Here is a 17,775-nt window from a genome sequence, read left to right as displayed (position 1 = left end):
CTGACACTCCCTCTCGCCTCGCCCAAGGCGGGAGAAGTCATTGGATGATTTTCCACCCTAAAAAAAAAAAAAAAAAAAAGCCGTTGCTATAGCGACATACTATTACTATCGTAGTTGCGGCACTCACCGACTTTTGACGTACGCGAAAGCATCTATTTATATTTTTCAATAACTAATATTTTTGATTTAACTATGTTTGGTAGAACATATTTTGCATACCATATGTTAGAAACTGCTGCATTAGAAGATGGCCGACAAGAACATAGGAAATTTCAAAGTACCTAACTGAAAAAAATGCGTGAAATCCTTGGAAATCAATTCGACAATCAATATGATTGTATAGTAACCTAACCAAATAAGGCCTATGCCCCAATAAAGCCTATTTTGAAAATTTCCCTCTTCCCGATGTCAAATGGTCGCCAAAGTTTGTAGAAGTGTGCATGCACATTACTTAACTAATTTGAGCACAGCAACCAACCCGTGCCGCGATTATGTTCTAACCTACAGACGAAAACAATCACGACGTGGAGCGCAGTTTAGTTTTTATAAAATTTGAGTAGCGTAAACTGTTAGTATTTTTATATTTATCAGTATACGACGTGCCGTGTTTTGTCTATATGACAATTATACATTTAGCCATCTCCTCACATTAGTGAAATAGCTATAATATCGGTGTATTTCATATAATCGTTGTTTTGTTTACCTATGTGCCATGGCCTAATAAAGCCTACAAAAAAAACGTGTAGGCCTTATTACGGCATAGTTGTTTTTCAGTAATTTCATAGAAAACGGATCACCAGCTTCTGTCAAAAAGAAAGCTAATGGATTTTGCAAAAGATGGAAAACGCTGTTAAAATGGTAGAAAGGGGTAAACGGGGTGAATAGATACAGAAAAGTGGTGAATGGATATCGGGAAATTCTTCATAGTATCTATTCACCCTTCGAATTTTATGCACCCTGTTTTACCCGGTAGGCTGCTGCAGCCAGATATAACTTCCAAAGAAGTACGCATCATCTAAAGAGTGGTTTCCACTACACGAAAGCTAGGTCGGTCGCTAAATTGGCTACAGAACAAGAAGTTATTCTCATTCGTTTGACTGATGCTGGGGTACCGATGACTTCAAAGATGTTACTTGGTATTACATGATGAGAAACTCGTTTAGCCTGATGTATAATGACCAAAATTAATTAATAAGATCTCATTACATTTATTATAAGCATTGACAAAGTTTTGTTATAATTAAGAAGTTGAATACTTACTAGTTTTTATTGAGGCCTTATTAAGACATAGGGTTCCCAATAAGGCCAAAGTGACACTTTAGTTATTTGTGTTTACAAAATTGTAATTTTTGTTTCTAAAGCCATTTTGATTCCATTATTACAAAGTTTAATAAATAAATATAAGATTTTGAAATTATCAGCCCATTGTCATTTTAAACCTTCGAGCTAGGCGGTAATAAAAATAAGGTAGGCCTTATTTGGTTAGGTTACCTTATATTTGTTTTAGACTGCCTCGTTGGCCGAGTGGTTGCAAGTGCCATTGCCGGGCAAGGGGTCTAAATAGGGGTCTAGGTGTAATTAGTGGGATAAATTAATAATAATAAAGTAGATACATTGAAAAAATATGTTTATTTATTTAATAGAAGTTGCTGCAACAAGTCTTGCCATCGAGCTTGTTGCTGAATTTACATCACCACATGTCACGTTGTCAGCCTGTGTAGGTATTCCACTGGAATGCTGAAAATTAATAAAGTCACAATCATTACTAATTTCATAGGATGACTTGCAGTATTTACAAAGAATAGTTACATATTATAGCCGATATTCTTTAAAAACAACAAAAGGGCTAGATGTGCAGGGCGTACGCTTAGTAATTTCTACTTGTGCCATATAATTATGTTACGTTTTGTATAATTTTATTTGAACTCACAAGCTTTTCTGGGGATGGTTGCCTTCGCGGATTCACCGCACTAAGGCCTCGGCCTCGAATTTTGCGGGCAGCGGGGCGGCGGCGGCGGCGGCGCGGCAGCGGCAGGATCTTATGCGTATAATCAAATGGACCGGTTTTCGAACACAGCGGCGGCGGAGCGGCGCGGGAGCGGGCAACGAGCGGTGCACTCCAGTCAAGCGGTGACCGCCCGCGTTGCGCGTCTGCATTGTAGTATAGTGTTGTGTACCTACATTTTTTTGTGACGTATCAAAATGTCCTCGGACGTGCAAGAGCAAATGATTTCGGCAATCTTTGAGAGGACACCCATACGGAACAGCAAAGATGTGAACCATAAAAATAGAAGAAAAATTAACCAATTATGGGAAGAAATAAAAAACGAACTGAATATTGAAGACTAAAGCAAAAACTGAAATCACTCTTGATAGTTTCAAGAATATAGTCAAAAGTTTCTACACTCATTCTAGTGTAGTCGTAGAATTTGTCGGGATTTTGTCTCTGTTCTTCATAATTTCGATAAAACTCGCCATTTATTTTCCTTGCCTTATAGTAGGTCTTCTTCTTTTGCCCACAGTAAATCGAGCGTTAGGAATAAATTTGAATCAAAAAGATTTCGTTCGCTAATAAAAACAAATATCTCGACAACACAACCACGAACACAACACTACACCGCTGTAGTGCCGCGCGATCTGCCCGCTAGTTTCGAGAACGGGTCCGCCGCCGCCGCCCCGCTCCCGCGCCGCCGCCGCCGCCGCCCCGCTGCCCGCAAAATTCGAGGCCGAGGCCTAAGGCCTCGGCCTCGAATTTTGCGGGCAGCGGCGGCGGCGGCGGCGGCGCGGCAGCGGCAGGATCTTTGCGTATAATCAAATGGACCGGTTTTCGAAAACAGCGGCGCGGCAGCGGCGCGGGAGCGGGCAACGAGCGGTGCACTCCAGTCAAGCGGTGACCGCCCGCGTTGCGCGTCTGCATTGTAGTATAGTGTTGTGTACCTACATTTTTTGTGACGTATCAAAATGTCCTCGGACGTGCAAGAGCAAATGATTTCGGCAATCTTTGAGAGGACACCCATACGGAACAGCAAAGATGTGAACCATAAAAATAGAAGAAAAATTAACCAATTATGGGAAGAAATAAAAAACGAACTGAATATTGAAGACTAAAGCAAAAACTGAAATCACTCTTGATAGTTTCAAGAATATAGTCAAAAGTTTCTACACTCATTCTAGTGTAGTCGTAGAATTTGTCGGGATTTTGTCTCTGTTCTTCATAATTTCGATAAAACTCGCCATTTATTTTCCTTGCCCTATAGTAGGTCTTCTTCTTTTGCCCACAGTAAATCGAGCGTTAGGAATAAATTTGAATCAAAAGATTTCGTTCGCTAATAAAAACAAATATCTCGACAACACAACCACGAACACAACACTACACCGCTGTAGTGCCGCGCGATCTGCCCGCTAGTTTCGAGAACGGGTCCGCCGCCGCCGCCCCGCTCCCGCGCCGCCGCCGCCGCCGCCCCGCTGCCCGCAAAATTCGAGGCCGAGGCCTAAGGCCTCAGCCTAAGGCCTCGGCCTCGAATTTTGCGGGCAGCGGGGCGGCGGCGGCGCAGGAGCGGGAGCGGGGCGGCGGCGGCGGACCCGTTCTCGAAACTAGCGGGCAGATCGCGCGGCACTACAGCGGTGTAGTGTTGTGTTCGTGGTTGTGTTGTCGAGATATTTGTTTTTATTAGCGAACGAAATCTTTTTGATTCAAATTTATTCCTAACGCTCGATTTACTGTGGGCTAAAGAAGAAGACCTACTATAGGGCAAGGAAAATAAATGGCGAGTTTTATCGAAATTATGAAGAACAGAGACAAAATCCCGACAAATTCTACGACTACACTAGAATGAGTGTAGAAACTTTTGACTATATTCTTGAAACTATCAAGAGTGATTTCAGTTTTTGCTTTAGTCTTCAATATTCAGTTCGTTTTTTATTTCTTCCCATAATTGGTTAATTTTTCTTCTATTTTTATGGTTCACATCTTTGCTGTTCCATATGGGTGTCCTCTCAAAGATTGCCGAAATCATTTGCTCTTGCACGTCCGAGGACATATTGATACGTCACAAAAAATGTAGGTACACAACACTATACTACAATGCAGACGCGCAACGCGGGCGGTCACCGCTTGACTGGAGTGCACCGCTCGTTGCCCGCTCCCGCGCCGCTCCCGCGCCGCTGTTTTCGAAAACCGGTCCATTTGATTATACGCAAAAGATCCTGCCGCTGCCGCGCCGCCGCCGCCGCCGCCCCGCTGCCCGCAAAATTCGAGGCCGAGGCCTTACTGCTATATTTACGACAGGTCCCACCATGTAGCAGTCCTTGAAGGCTGCTTCAGACTGCGCTGACGCCTACTCTCGTCCATGTAGCGGACTTAGGTTTTGCTTAGGTCTCCACTTCTGTATAAACAAAATCATATTTTGTACACAACATTATACAAGAAATACCTATTAATCAACCTAACCACTACAGTCTTCTATACTCCTCATCTAAGAGGAAGCAAAGGGTCATATCACAACGTTCCTTTGGTAAAAAAGGCTCAAGCATTCCCTGGCGCAAAAAAACATACTTCTTTGATAATTAAACTAAGTAAATAAATGTATGAAATATTATTATCTAATGGAAAACTTACCTTTCCAAAAATCTACCATCGTCTCAAATTGAGTTGCACTTCTCTTAGGAATTTTTTTAAATAATTTAACAAATATTATTTTTTCGAACTCCCGGGTTGTCACGGAAACACACATGTTACAAAAATGTCCGGCTGACAATCAATGTCAAAGCAATTCTAATAAATTAAAAAAGCTCACAATAATACCAAATTATGTGTAACCGATGTATTATATTTTTTTGTTGGTTAATATCACCGTTTAGATTTGAAACATAAACAGTCTTTTCTCTCTTTCTAAGAGATGTGAATAAAAAGAGTTAGAACTACTATGCTTGAAGTTAGATACATAATGAACGATACTACGAACGATATAGATTCAACTATAGCGAGGGTAGTTAACATCAAAAGATCTCATGGTACGAACATTGAAGCCATCTATTGTAGTTGCGTTGTCACATTTACTACTGTAGTAGAGTAAGATGTCAAAACTACGTCAACTCATGGTAGAGGTACAGATACTATGCATGTGTGTGTAATGTTTTATTTATTGATTTAATGTACTTTATAAGCATTAGCGTTCTGCACTTCTCCTTCACATAAACTATAAGTGTACCAAATTTTATGCTCCTACGTCCGCGCAATTTTCGTAAAAAGCGGTCCAAAGTTTTTGCATCACGTATTAATATATAGATTGGGCACCACCGCCACTCATCTCGCGGATGTCATATACCCAACTAAGAAAACACAAGTGACCTCTGAACCCCTCTTGTGTAGAGAAGGCTCATAGTCCAGTAGTGGACTGTCATAGGCCCATGATGATGTTGGTTTGCTAGTTTTTCAATTTGTCTAAAGTTACATTAAACCGTAAATAACTACTTATGAAATGTCAACAAACAAATAATGGTATGTCAGGCTGTCCATCAGTGCAGCTAGGTGCGTTTTCCAAAGCGCAGCTTCGAATGGATTACGTTTTTTACCGGATACATTTCGGAGAGTGTGCGGGGGAATTGCGCAACTTGATTCCTCCTAGTCCTTTCCATTATCGAACCACAAGACAATCGGCGAGGCGTCACCGTTTCATGGTGGATATCCCACCCACACGCACGAAGCGCTTCGCTTCAAGCTTCCTAGTGCGAACTGCTAGGGAGTGGAACTCCTTGCCGGAGTCTGTGTTTCCTGATGGGTATAACCTGGGTGTCTTCAAAGCCCGAGTGAATAGGTTGCTTAAGGGCAGACGTGCTCCACCGTAGGCCGCATCATCACTTACCATCAGGCGAGATAGCGGCCAAACGTCGGCCCATATAACATTAAAAAAAAAACATCAAAATGTTCCTAAATCCCCTATCTTCAAATTCCTCGAAAAGCTGGTAACGGATTTGTATCTTTTCTGCTATTGCAGATGATCCGCGCAACTCATTTGCTGCTCTATACAATAAAAAAAATATATTTGTTTTAGCCAGCTTTAATTTATTTTTATGGAATAGGGGGCAAACGAGTAGACGGGTCACCTGATGGTAAGCTATCAGTGCCGCCCATGGACACCCGCAACACCAGAGAAGTCACAGGTGCGTTGCCGGCCTTTCAAAAAGGAATACGTTCCTTTCTTGAAGGTTTGAATTTGTAGCAGTCATAATATTTTCAAAGTTCAAGGTCAGTTCAAGAATCCAGGTCATCTATTTCAAAACAGCTGACAATCCCATCTTCCATTGTATGTAAATTCACCCATCCAATTACAAACCTCAGCGACGGAGGTTTTCCTTAACCGGCCATCAATTAAAGATTAATAGTATCCTGACCTCAATATCTTTAAATGATTTTTTGACGTCATCCGTGACGATTGGTAACATTGATGTCGTCTGACGTCATTGACAAGTTATGGGAGGGGCTTGAGTCACTTTCTTTGTAGGTTAAGTTACACAAATCGAGGTAATTTTATGGATGGGAGAGCGTGTTTCTTTTCCCAATACTGTGATTGTGTGACTTGACAATCGTGAGATATACTAAATTAACTAAAAACACGGTTTACTCACGTATATTATTATTAATGGCGAAAAGCTCTATTAGTTTTCAAGTCACAGAGGGATTTTTCATCATGAGCAGCTATTTGGTTTTCTTTTATTTTAATGACCACCATTGAAGGATTATCTCTACCAGATAATCGGCTTGGCTGATAATCTACCAGAGTTCCTTCTAGATTAAATCACACCATATCAACAGCATATAAGTGGCCACTGCTCAGATTCAAAATACAATTCTTGGTTACATTGTTTCGTTGGTTCAGTTTTATTTTTTTAAATACGTTGCCCCACACTAGGATTTTCTCCTGTGTCGTGGGTGCGTTTACAAACATACAAGTTCACATACACATGACACCCAGACCCGAAACAACTATTTATGGATCACACAAAGAGTTGCTCCGTGCGGGAATCGAACCCGCTACCCGTTGCGCGGCAGCCAGTTGCCCAGTCACCGCACCAACCGTGCAGTCAAAGTTATGTGAGAACAATCACATCAACAGCCTATTAGCACCTATTAGTTGCCACTGCTGACCAAAACCTCTTCTAGCATGGATAAGGACACAGATGGGGCCCAGTAGGGCTGATGCCTGATCCGGAGCTGCGGACTACCTAGCGGGTTTACCGGGGCTCCGGCTCGAAAAGCAGGAGAAGGAACGAGGTGGTTTTTCGTCAGTAAGAGTCTGACACTCCCTCTCGCCTCGCCCAAGGCGAGAAAAGTCATTGGATGATTTTTCCCCCTCAAAAAAAAAAAAGCATGGATAAGGTTTTCTCAGCATTAACCACCACGCTTGCTCAATGCGGGTTGTCGATTTCAAACTTATAATTACAAATTATAAATCCATGTTTCCTCACAATGTTTTCCCTCACCGTTTGTCGGTGGTGTTTAAATAATCTTAGAAAGTACATATAACTCGGAAAATGTCACATTGATACTTGCCGTTGGTAGGTTCTGAACCCGCACTCTCATGCATGAGAAGCGGGCTTTTCAAATCTCCGAGCCACCACGATCTTCATGCTATTTACATTTTGCAATTCCTTGTAAAGATAACGGTGCAAATAACTCTTTCTCGACAAACTAAAGAATATACTCTACTCTGCATGACGTGGTTCACAAATACGTATGATGCGTCAGTGAAAGAGATAGCTCTTTCATAAAAAACTGATACTTAACTAAGTAGATTTTTTGTATGAAAACAAAAATCAAACATTTATATTTACCTCCCATTAAATAAATAAATAAAATAAATAAATAAACATTTATTTCAGAATCAAGTTCCATATTTTGTTAGTAACAGTATAAAATGCCTTATATCTAGTGTTAATAATTAAACTAATCTAACGGGAATTAAAGAAATTTTAAATTTAATAAATCCGCTAGGGACTATCCCATCCCAATCTACTTCACTGCATGTAGTCGAATCCAGCGTTCTAGAATGGGAGAGTCCCAGCGATCTGCCAACGTCCTCAGGATAGTGTCAGGAGTCAGGATGTCTTAAAGCCGTGGCAGATACTTTTAGATCATTTTATATAATTGGGTATAATATATTCTGGTGTGTTTTGCTTAGTTTTTGCCTGTAGTAACAACACCCGCATTCCAGTAAAGTCATTATGGATTTTTTTTTATGTTAAATGGGCCGACGTTTGGCCGCTATCTCGCCTGATGGTAAGTGATGATGCGGCCTACGACGGAGCACGTCTGCCCATAAGCAACCTATTCACTCGGGCTTTAAAGACACCCAGGTTATACCCATCAGGAAACACAGACTCAAAAATTACCTCATCAATTTTAAATCTACTTTACGTTTTAAAACTGCTTAATGGCTGACCTTTTCTCTAAATAATTTATTGTAAATACTATGATTTATTACATAATTTGTACATCCTATTAATGATTAAATGCACCAATCCTGTTATGTTAACTATTTCAATCTTTAAATTACATCGATGACCTGCTGTTTACATATATGTGAACATAATAATATGAGGTTACTGGAGGCCCAATTACCCAATCTTTCCAATCCCCAATTCCCCAACCCTTAAATTCCAAACCCCAAAAGGCTGGCAACGCACTTTTTATGGGACAAGCCCGTCACTACCTCACACACTACTGCAACTCCTGTAAGCCAGGATCTGCAGTAGATACAACCATGAAAACACCGGAACATTGAAGTTCAGCGCGTCCCAGGGACATGAATGACTGTCTTGGATCCCGCAACGAATTAAATCAGAAGATATTATTAGAGGAGAAGAAAAAGAAAGCGATAGTTTCCACTTCCCTCGGTGAATTTAATGCAGGAGACATAATGACTTAAGCCTAAAGGCACAAAAGAGACTGCACAACTAGGAGAAGCCCAGTCGCCAAGCACCACGGGAATTTGACTTAAAACTGAGTGCGTGCGGCGCGTCGCGTTCTGCGCGCGCCTCAAAGAGCCATCAGACCACCACAAATGGGGTCCAGTAGGACTGATGCCTGATCCGGAACTGCGGACTACCTAGCGGGTTTACAGGGGATCTGGCTCGAGGGACAGAAGTAGGAACGGGTGGTTTTTAGTCAATAAGAGTTTGACACTTCCTCTCGCCCCGCCTAAGGTGGGAGAAGTTATTGGATGATTTTTTTAGATTTTTTTAAAAGAGACTTAATGTATTCTAAGGGGAGACACTCCGGGAGTCGGGGATCGCGCGACGACCTCCGGTCGCCGTAAGTGCGGTGTGCAGATGGCAAGCAAAAAACCAACTTTACAGAAATTAAAATAAAGACCAAAATCCAAAAAACGAACTTACTGCAACACGTTCCCCTTTTCTTGTTCACTTCGCATTTGGTTTCTTCGATGCAGGTTTCAGTACAGGTGTTGGCATTGGTTTTGAAGAGGCTGTTCAGGGAGTCTGTAGGACTGTCCGAATTGCTGTCACTGTCATCAGACCTCAGGGAACCTGAGGAAGACCCGTTGTCCTCGTGAAGAATCTTTTCTGAAGACATTTTGGCGGTGGCAATTTCTGAAAAGATGAGAAATTGGGGTTTAGAATTTGTGTTTGTCACGTTGAAAACAGAGTTTAAAGTATTTGTATTAAGGTTTATTTATTAATGTGCAACTGCTTTTGTCATTAACAACTTTGAGCGTCGTGGTTGTCACCGGTGACCGACGTTAGCGGAGGATTTGCCTTCAACAGCTTTCTATTGGCAGTCAAAGACTTAACTTGGGTCTTCTCTGTCGTTTAGCTTTTCGTAGAGCGGTCGTGGTCACGTTGAGGCGGCCGTATTTGTATTGGGGGTGGATGTTGCTTGCGTCATGATATCCCACCATCTCTGCCTGTTTGTGGACTGTCTGGGGCAGTCTAGCCTTAATTGTAATTGTAGGAGGCCTTGTAAGGGGCCTGTAGGAACCTTACTTGTAGGAGATTATAGATGATTGGCCGAATTTTACCCTATGAATACAATTTGGAAGTAGAGGATAAGCAAGTTGATTACCAGTAGATCACACTGGAGGTGTACTACGGTTGTCGAATGCGAAATTCCTAGTTCTCAAATAAGTCGAAACATATTCACCTGGTATCTAAATCTTTACTACTCGTACTTAGGTATTATTATAAAGCTTAATAAAATGTAAACGCGACAGACAACCACATTTGATAATTTAATACTGTAGCTATTTTTTTAAGGGGGAAAATCATCCAATAACTTCTCTTGCCTTAGGCGAGGCGAGAGTTATTTGTATATTGTCCCAGGAAAGTTATAATAAAATAACATGCCATGTAGTAACGACTGGACGAATTTGTATGAAAATTGGCACAAGCGAAGCGGCTGGCCGAAGTTACATTTAATATTATATACATATAATATACATATAGAATAGAAACTCTACGCTACGCTCCAAAACTCAAATCGCTGACGTTAGTCAGAAAGCCGCAAGTTTAAAGTGAAACTGGGCTGGTCACGTCTGCCGCATGTCGGACGAGCGGTGGGCAAAACTCACCACTGAGTGGAGTCCACTCAACGTCAATAGACGTCGCGGCAGGCCCAGAAGGAGATGGCGGGATGAACTTGACACAAGGATTGGCCGCAGAAAGCTCTGTATACTGTATAGAGACGAGTGGAAGGAGGGTAGGAAGGCTTTTGCCCTGTAGTGGGAAGACCATGGCTAGAAATAAATAAAATATAGAAAGAAATGTTTACCTAGCATTTCCCAAATATATCTAGATATCTAGCCCAGGATTTATAACAAGTCTATCCTGTAAGGGTACCGACAGTGCACTACAGTAGAGCATGTTATCGATTCACTCCATTCTGGCTATGTGGTGTCAGCTGGCTATGGTCCAAGTAGTTTACACTGCATGGTGTGCTATGATTTCGTTGGGTGTAAAAAAGGGGTAGCTGAATAAGAGGTTTAGAGTTTGATTCCCGGACTAATGTTGGAGATATTTTGGTTTTCCATAAATCTAAGTTACGTAGACTGCCTCGTTGGCCGAGTCGTTGCAAGTTCGACTGCCGGATAGGGGGTCTTTGGTTCGATTCCCGGGTCAAGCAAATTGTTACTGGGCTTTTTTCGGTTTTGCCCGGTCCATGGGCGGTGGCGATTGGTCACCATCAGGTGATCCGTCTGTTCGTTTACCGGTTTATAAAATAAAAAAGATAAAAAACGTTAAAACATACTTCAAGTACCAGTCAAGATAACTCTTGGTAATTATCAGTAAAATCCCAATAACTTTTTACCTAACACGGATTTAACTCAAAAAAACTTAAGTAGGTACCTAATTAGTTGTCTAACCTAAGCTTTAAAATAGTATATATAATTTTAAAGGTATCAGGAAATAGGAATGATAACGGGGAATGAAAATTAAAAATCTATTTAGTCCGTCAGTTAGGTAATGAAAAATTAGACACGTGTTTTTTTATTTTGTCGTATAAGATAACAATACTTAGATAAAACGAATCAAAGCATAGGAGTGGGAGGAAATACGCCTTTTCTACGAAGGTATAAAATAAAACGTCACGTGACATTTCAAATCAATTTATCTTCGAAGCTAGGTATTTGTTTCCGTAAGAAATTAAAAAATACGGGTCTAATGTTTTAAAGTAATCTACAAGACGGACATTCAAATAAAAATTAGTCCCTATTGTAATAAATAAGATCATTTAATTTATACATTTTCTTTTAATTATCTTGCCATAATGTGCTCCTCTGCTTACCTCTTCGGAGATAAAAGGCGTTAGGATATGATGATAACGTTGACGATCTTCTTTTTTTGTTTAAATATTTAAAGTTTATCTAGTTGTAAATATTATGTTGTAACATTGATTTATAATAATAAGTACAAAAAAAAAAACAAAGAATGAGATCTTTTTATAATCCATTTATTTTAAGAGTTCCGGATGATAAATCGTATGTTACATTAGCATTAAATTCGAATCTTTGCGGTTAACATATAATTTTGTTTGACAGCAAAAACATTGATCAGGAAATGCAATATTCTATACTTAGAATCATTACTTAATATATTATAATTAAGTATGTTTTGCAGATATTTGTAAAAGGATTTATAATTGGTAAAAAATATGTTGTGTATGCGGTTTTAATTATTTTAACAATTTTTCACATACTGATGCGCATCAAGTATTGAGTATTGAGTATTGAGTATCTTCCTTGCACAGCTACTCAACGGCGGCGCATCTTCATAGCATATCTTACTCGCACAGCTATACAGCTTAGTATCAGTGGAAACGGTCATTTAGTTTCACAGCTTAGTTATTACATCTTCGTACTATAGCTACATAGCACATATCTGGTGGAGAAGCTTCTTTTTTTATTTCTTACTTTTATGGAATAAGGGTAGGTTCAGATGACAAGCGCTCAACGCGCGTTCTGATAACGCGCGTTTACAACTACATACATTTTATTCAGGCCGTACACATGCTAACGCGCGTTTTAGTAACGCGCGCGTTCAACGCTGCGCTAGCGCTCGACTGTTGTCAGCGCGCGTCAACGCCGCTTTGAGGTCATTGGTTTTCTATGTTTCCGTTCAGTTGAGCGCGCGCTTTCGACGCGGATAGACGTATTTTAGGGTTCGTCAAGTTCATTCGAAATGGAAACCGAAGCTTTTAATACGGAATTATTAATTGATGAAATAGAGAAACGTCCTGCGATATGGGACATGACAAGTAGCGATTATTCAGATAAGAATTTGAGAAGATGGGCTTGGGTTGACAAAATCGGGTGAACCCAATATCTCCGTCTTCTGTTGTGTCGTTTCTGCCGTCTGTATAAAATCACCGATAAAACTGTTTCTACGTACATCTTCGACAAATGTAGAACTCAAACTGGCCGCAACAACGCGCGTTTAACGCCTGACAAGCGCGCACCATGTGGACACTATACAAAAATTCAACGCACGTTCAATGCGCGCTGAGCGCTTGTCATCTGAACCTACCCTAAGTCGGTAAACGAAGTACATTGCCGGTCTTTTGTGGTTAAGAACTTAAGGGTTGTTGGGGAATCGGGGATTGGGAAGATTGGGAAGTGGGATATCTGGGTCTCTAGTAATCTCACTAACACAACGCAAGCGTTGTTTCACGTCGGTGTTCTGTGAGGCCGTGGTATCACTCCGGTCGAGCCGGCCCGTTCGTGCCGAAGCATGGCACTCCACTCTTAAAGCCTATACGTACTTATAATAACTTTAATTTTATACACAACACCATGCTTTCCACGAGGACCGCCCGGAGGACACGGTAGAACATACGGTGGCGGTGTGCCCTGCGTGGGCTGAGCACCGCCAAGTCCTCAGGGATGTGGTCGGCGACGGCGACCTCTCGCGCCCGGCACTGGTTCAGGCCATGGTGCGGAGCGAGAGGGACTGGGATGCCGTCTCCTCCTTTTGCGAAGCAGTCATGCTAGCTAAGGAGGAGGCGGGGCGCGTGAGAGAACAAACCTCCTCACGCCCCAGCCGTCGCGAAAGACACTCCGGGCGTAGGGGATCCCGAGACGATCTCCGGCCACCGTAAGTGCGGGCCTGCGGACGGCGAGCAAGGGTAGCTCACCGCCCGAACAGAACCAGACCCGTGCGTGCGGCGCGTCGCGTTCCGCGCGCGCCTCAAAGAGCCATCAGACCACCACAGATGGGGCCCAATAGGGCTGATGCCTGATCCGGAGCTGCGGACTACCTAGCGGGTTTACCGGGGCTCCGGCTCGAAAAGCAGGAGAAGGAACGGGGTGGTTTTTAGTCAGTAAGAGTCTGACACTCCCTCTCGCCTCGCCCAAGGCGAGAAAAGTCATTGGATGATTTTCCCCCCTCAAAAAAAAAAAAAAAAAAAAAAAACATGCTTTCCACTCTTTCTCGTACAATAAACAACAAAAATGAAATTGAACAATAAAGTACTTATTCAATTCAATATCATTAGTTCATTAAAGTTGAAAGCTACTTTACTTGAATATGACAACTTAAGACTTACTTATTATGTTTTAACTCCGTGGCTTGTGAGAGGTAAAGTCAATACCGTTCATTGTCACTGTGTAGGTAAGCAGCAGAAGGTTTGGATTTCCGATATATGTAGATTTACTTTCAATATTCGATAGAATTTCAATTAAAGTACAAAGGAGGATGCAAATCCTGGTCCCACCTTCCAATAGCTATGTGTGTTACATCATTGGATAGGTAATTTTGAGCTGAATAAAAGTTACTATGGCGCCAAGTTCCAAATCTTAGTCCGTTCAGAGTTATTCTTTATTAAACATGGTAGTTTTATCAGTAGTCAAGTAATGCTATGTATGCATAGTTTAGAAAAAATATTTGTCTAATGCGGGAATCGAACACTAATCATCACTACATAGTATAAAACAAAGTCGCTTTTTCTGTCATGTTGTATGTCCCTATGAACGCTTAAATCTTTAAAACTACGCAACGGATTTTGATGCGGTTTTTTTAATAGATAGAGTAACTCATGAGGAAGGTTTTTATGTATAATACAGGTATAATATATCACCATTGCACCCACGCGAAGCTGGGGCGGTTCGCTAGTTAATTATAAATATTAATGAGACTTCTGCCAAGTCCCTGTTTATTCTCTCACAAGCAAGGCCAACTAAAAGTTACAAAACAGCATCTATCTACATATTTTACGTATGTGTTTATTGGTAAACGAATATCATTGAGTTTGCATATTCAAATTTTAATTAATTTCCGACTACCTATCACATATCAATCGGATATTAAAAGTCCTGTTTTAAACCTCGGCAAGTAGCTTCATAATAAGTTTATACCGACTTCAAATAAAGGAGGGTTCTCAGTTTGACTTGTATGTGTGTTTGTGCGCGGTTATCTCGTGTTTAGATGAACCGATTTTGATGCGGGTTTTCAATATAATATTTGTCAGACTATGGAGAAGGGTTTGGAATACAATCTGACTTAAAAAGTTGAGGCGGTAAAAATTTTTAAAGCGGTTCCCATTTAAAGAAAAAGTTTTATTAATTGTTACAATACCAAGACCCCAAGACCCTTTACTCAGCAGTTGTTCTTGTGACCTCAATCAATAAATACATTAATGCTTTGTTATGATTGATTGATAGTTACAAAAGATAAATAAAAAATTATCATAATTTTGAGAACGGTTCAAATTAAATAATGATGATTTTGTGTCTTGACAGTAAAGTCATTTAAAGAGTAAAGAGGTTTTTTTGGTATAAGCCGGTAAACGAGCAGACGAATCACCTGATGGTAAGCAATCGCCGCCGCCCATGGACACCTGAAACACTAGAGGCGTTACAAGTGCGTTGCCGGCCTTTTAGGAGTTAGGAATTTGAGGGTTGTTGGGGAATCCGGGGATTGGGAAGATTAGGAAGAGAATTACCCCCTTCCTCGTCTTGATTGTTCCTCAAAAATAAATGCAATTGTTTTCCTTATAATGTTAATTTGTAACTATTTCATTAACCGACATAACTATTTATCTGCATAATAATAATTAAATAAGTACCTAACTCAAATCGGGCATCGAACCCAAGACATCTAGGTCAACCAGTAAGATGAGTGACTCTAAACAAAAACACTCATACCTAACTCAATATCTTATCAACATTCTTATAATCTCAATTAGGGATATATTTTTTCTATTAAAAACAAAGCACTTTTTGTTGATTACAACCTTTGTCAGACACTGACAAACCTTTGTCAGACCTTTGTCAGACACAGAAAGACACAGTTTGACAGATTATTAATCTGTGCAATTTAATTATTGGAAGTACCTACATCACATACAGTCACATACTTTTTGTTCGAGTCAAGCAAAAAGCTTCGGTGTTAAACCTACTTATATCACAAAAAATAAAGAGTTTAAAAAAAAGATTGTCATATTTTTAGCGGTAAAAAATAACAAACGTAATTTTTTTGTTGTTTTCAAAAATTATCCAATATTTTTTAGTTAGAAAAAGGCCAATAAAACTGTAATTGTTTCTACTTCTTTATTTTCTTACCTGCATACCAAAATATTAGCCTGACTGTACAAATACGTGTTGGTACAATCAACTAATTAGAAAATTGACTCACTAGCCAAATCCTACTTAACGGGTTTATCGGGGTTCCGACTCGAAAAGCAGGAGTAGGAACGGGGTGGGTTTTTAGTCAGTAAGGAGTCTGTGACACTACCTTTCGCCTCGTCCAAGGCGGGAGAAGCCATTGGATGATTTTGGCCCATTAAAAAAACCCAAATCTTACAACAATTAACTGATACTCGCCATTAGTAAATACATTGTTTCCTTGTTTATTAATGGAAATAATTGTATTGTGTCTAGAAGATAAGGGACTTTCGTCTAACGAGGCGAGAGTGAGGTCACGCGATAACTCTATTCAGGGCTAGAGAGAGAGGAACGAACCAACTCTTGACCCCCAATATTGGGGTCTCGTGATACAATGTACCAGTTCAATAGGCTACTTTCCTACTAGTCAAATTCAATACTTTTTTCGAAACGTCAAAAACTATATTTTCTATGAACTTTGTATGAAATAGTGCGTTATGACGTCATAAGTTTTTGACGTCAAATAGCAGACTTATTTCTAGAAATTTAGCTAGAAAAAATCGAAAATTAAATAGTTCATCAAATTTATGAATGAGAGTGTGATTATTTTTTAATATTTGATTGTATTGAAAAGTTGTAATAATTTATTTTTGACCGAGGATAGTACCCAATTATTTAGCAATAGTTACACGCGCGACGATCTCCGGCTTCCGTAAGTGCGGGTCTGTGGACGGCGAGCAAAGGTAGCTCGCCGCCCGACAAAAACGTCTGGTTTTGGTCGGGCGCCGTGCGTAAGGCACCTCAAAGAGAGTGGAATAAGTTCCATGTAATAGGGGGTGAGCCTATTGCCCAGTATATGTACTGGACACAATTTCAGACTCAGTGCTACTACTGAGAAATTTTCGAAAAACCGAAAAAATACCCAGTAATACTAGTTTTTAATATATTTATTTTTAATTTTTTTAATATACTTTTTTGCCCGACCCGGGAATCGAACCCGAGTCCATTTGCCCAGCAGTCGCACTTGCAACCACTGGACCAACGAGGCAGTAATATGATTGCGTCGCTTCAAGCTTCCTTGTGCGAACTGCTAGGGAGTGGAACTCCTTGCCGGAGTCTGTGTTTCCTGATGGGTATAACCTGGGTATCTTCAAGGCCCGAGTGAATAGGTTGCTTATGGGCAGACGTGCTCCACCGTAGGCCGCATCATCACTTACCATCAGGCGAGATAGCGGCCAAACGTCGACCCATCAAATGTAAAAAGAAAATGATACATCTGCTTTTAATCAGTTATGTAACGATTCACATGTAACAGGCCATTATGTCAATGCATCCAATGATGTAGATGCCCATAAGTCCACAACACTGACAAATTGTAAACTGATTGCCTGAATTGGCCAATGCACTATAAAATTTGGGCCAATCTTCTGAACTGGGTCAGACCAATAAGTTTGAAACCTTCGATATGTCGAGTTATTGGCACAATTTAAATTTTAATGATATCCCATGGTTGTTTTGTTATTTAATTAATTCATTTTTCGTTGATACTGTGTTCTCTTACCCGCGTTTTCTTGCGATAAAATGTAGCCTATGTGTTATACCGTTATCTACCTCTGTTCCAAATTTCATCCCGATCCTTTTAGCCATTTTGACATGATTAAGT

The 17,775-nt window shown here is 40.6% G+C and overlaps 1 protein-coding gene and 1 long non-coding RNA gene across 2 annotated transcripts in view; one reads left to right on the top strand and one right to left on the bottom strand.

Annotated features, from left to right (window-relative positions):
• LOC118280360 (scavenger receptor class B member 1) overlaps nucleotides 1-17,775 on the bottom strand; it is a 67,158-nt gene that overhangs the window by 23,108 nt on the left and 26,275 nt on the right. The window contains exon 2 of the mRNA XM_035600358.2: nucleotides 9,397-9,609. Within this exon, the coding sequence (XP_035456251.1) occupies nucleotides 9,397-9,592 (196 nt within the window). The 5' untranslated portion in view covers nucleotides 9,593-9,609. The remainder of the gene's footprint in view (nucleotides 1-9,396; nucleotides 9,610-17,775) is intronic.
• On the top strand, nucleotides 5,184-17,380 carry LOC126912027 (uncharacterized). The gene is made up of 2 exons (XR_007706640.1): nucleotides 5,184-5,816; nucleotides 17,282-17,380. It is a non-coding gene; the product is annotated as an uncharacterized LOC126912027 (long non-coding RNA).

The sequence above is a fragment of the Spodoptera frugiperda genome, chromosome 21 (genome assembly GCF_023101765.2).
Source record: "Spodoptera frugiperda isolate SF20-4 chromosome 21, AGI-APGP_CSIRO_Sfru_2.0, whole genome shotgun sequence".
In the NCBI taxonomy this organism is placed as follows: domain Eukaryota; kingdom Metazoa; phylum Arthropoda; class Insecta; order Lepidoptera; family Noctuidae; genus Spodoptera; species Spodoptera frugiperda.
The sequence above is the reverse complement of the archived record's forward strand: the minus strand, read 5'-3'. Positions and strand labels throughout refer to the sequence as shown.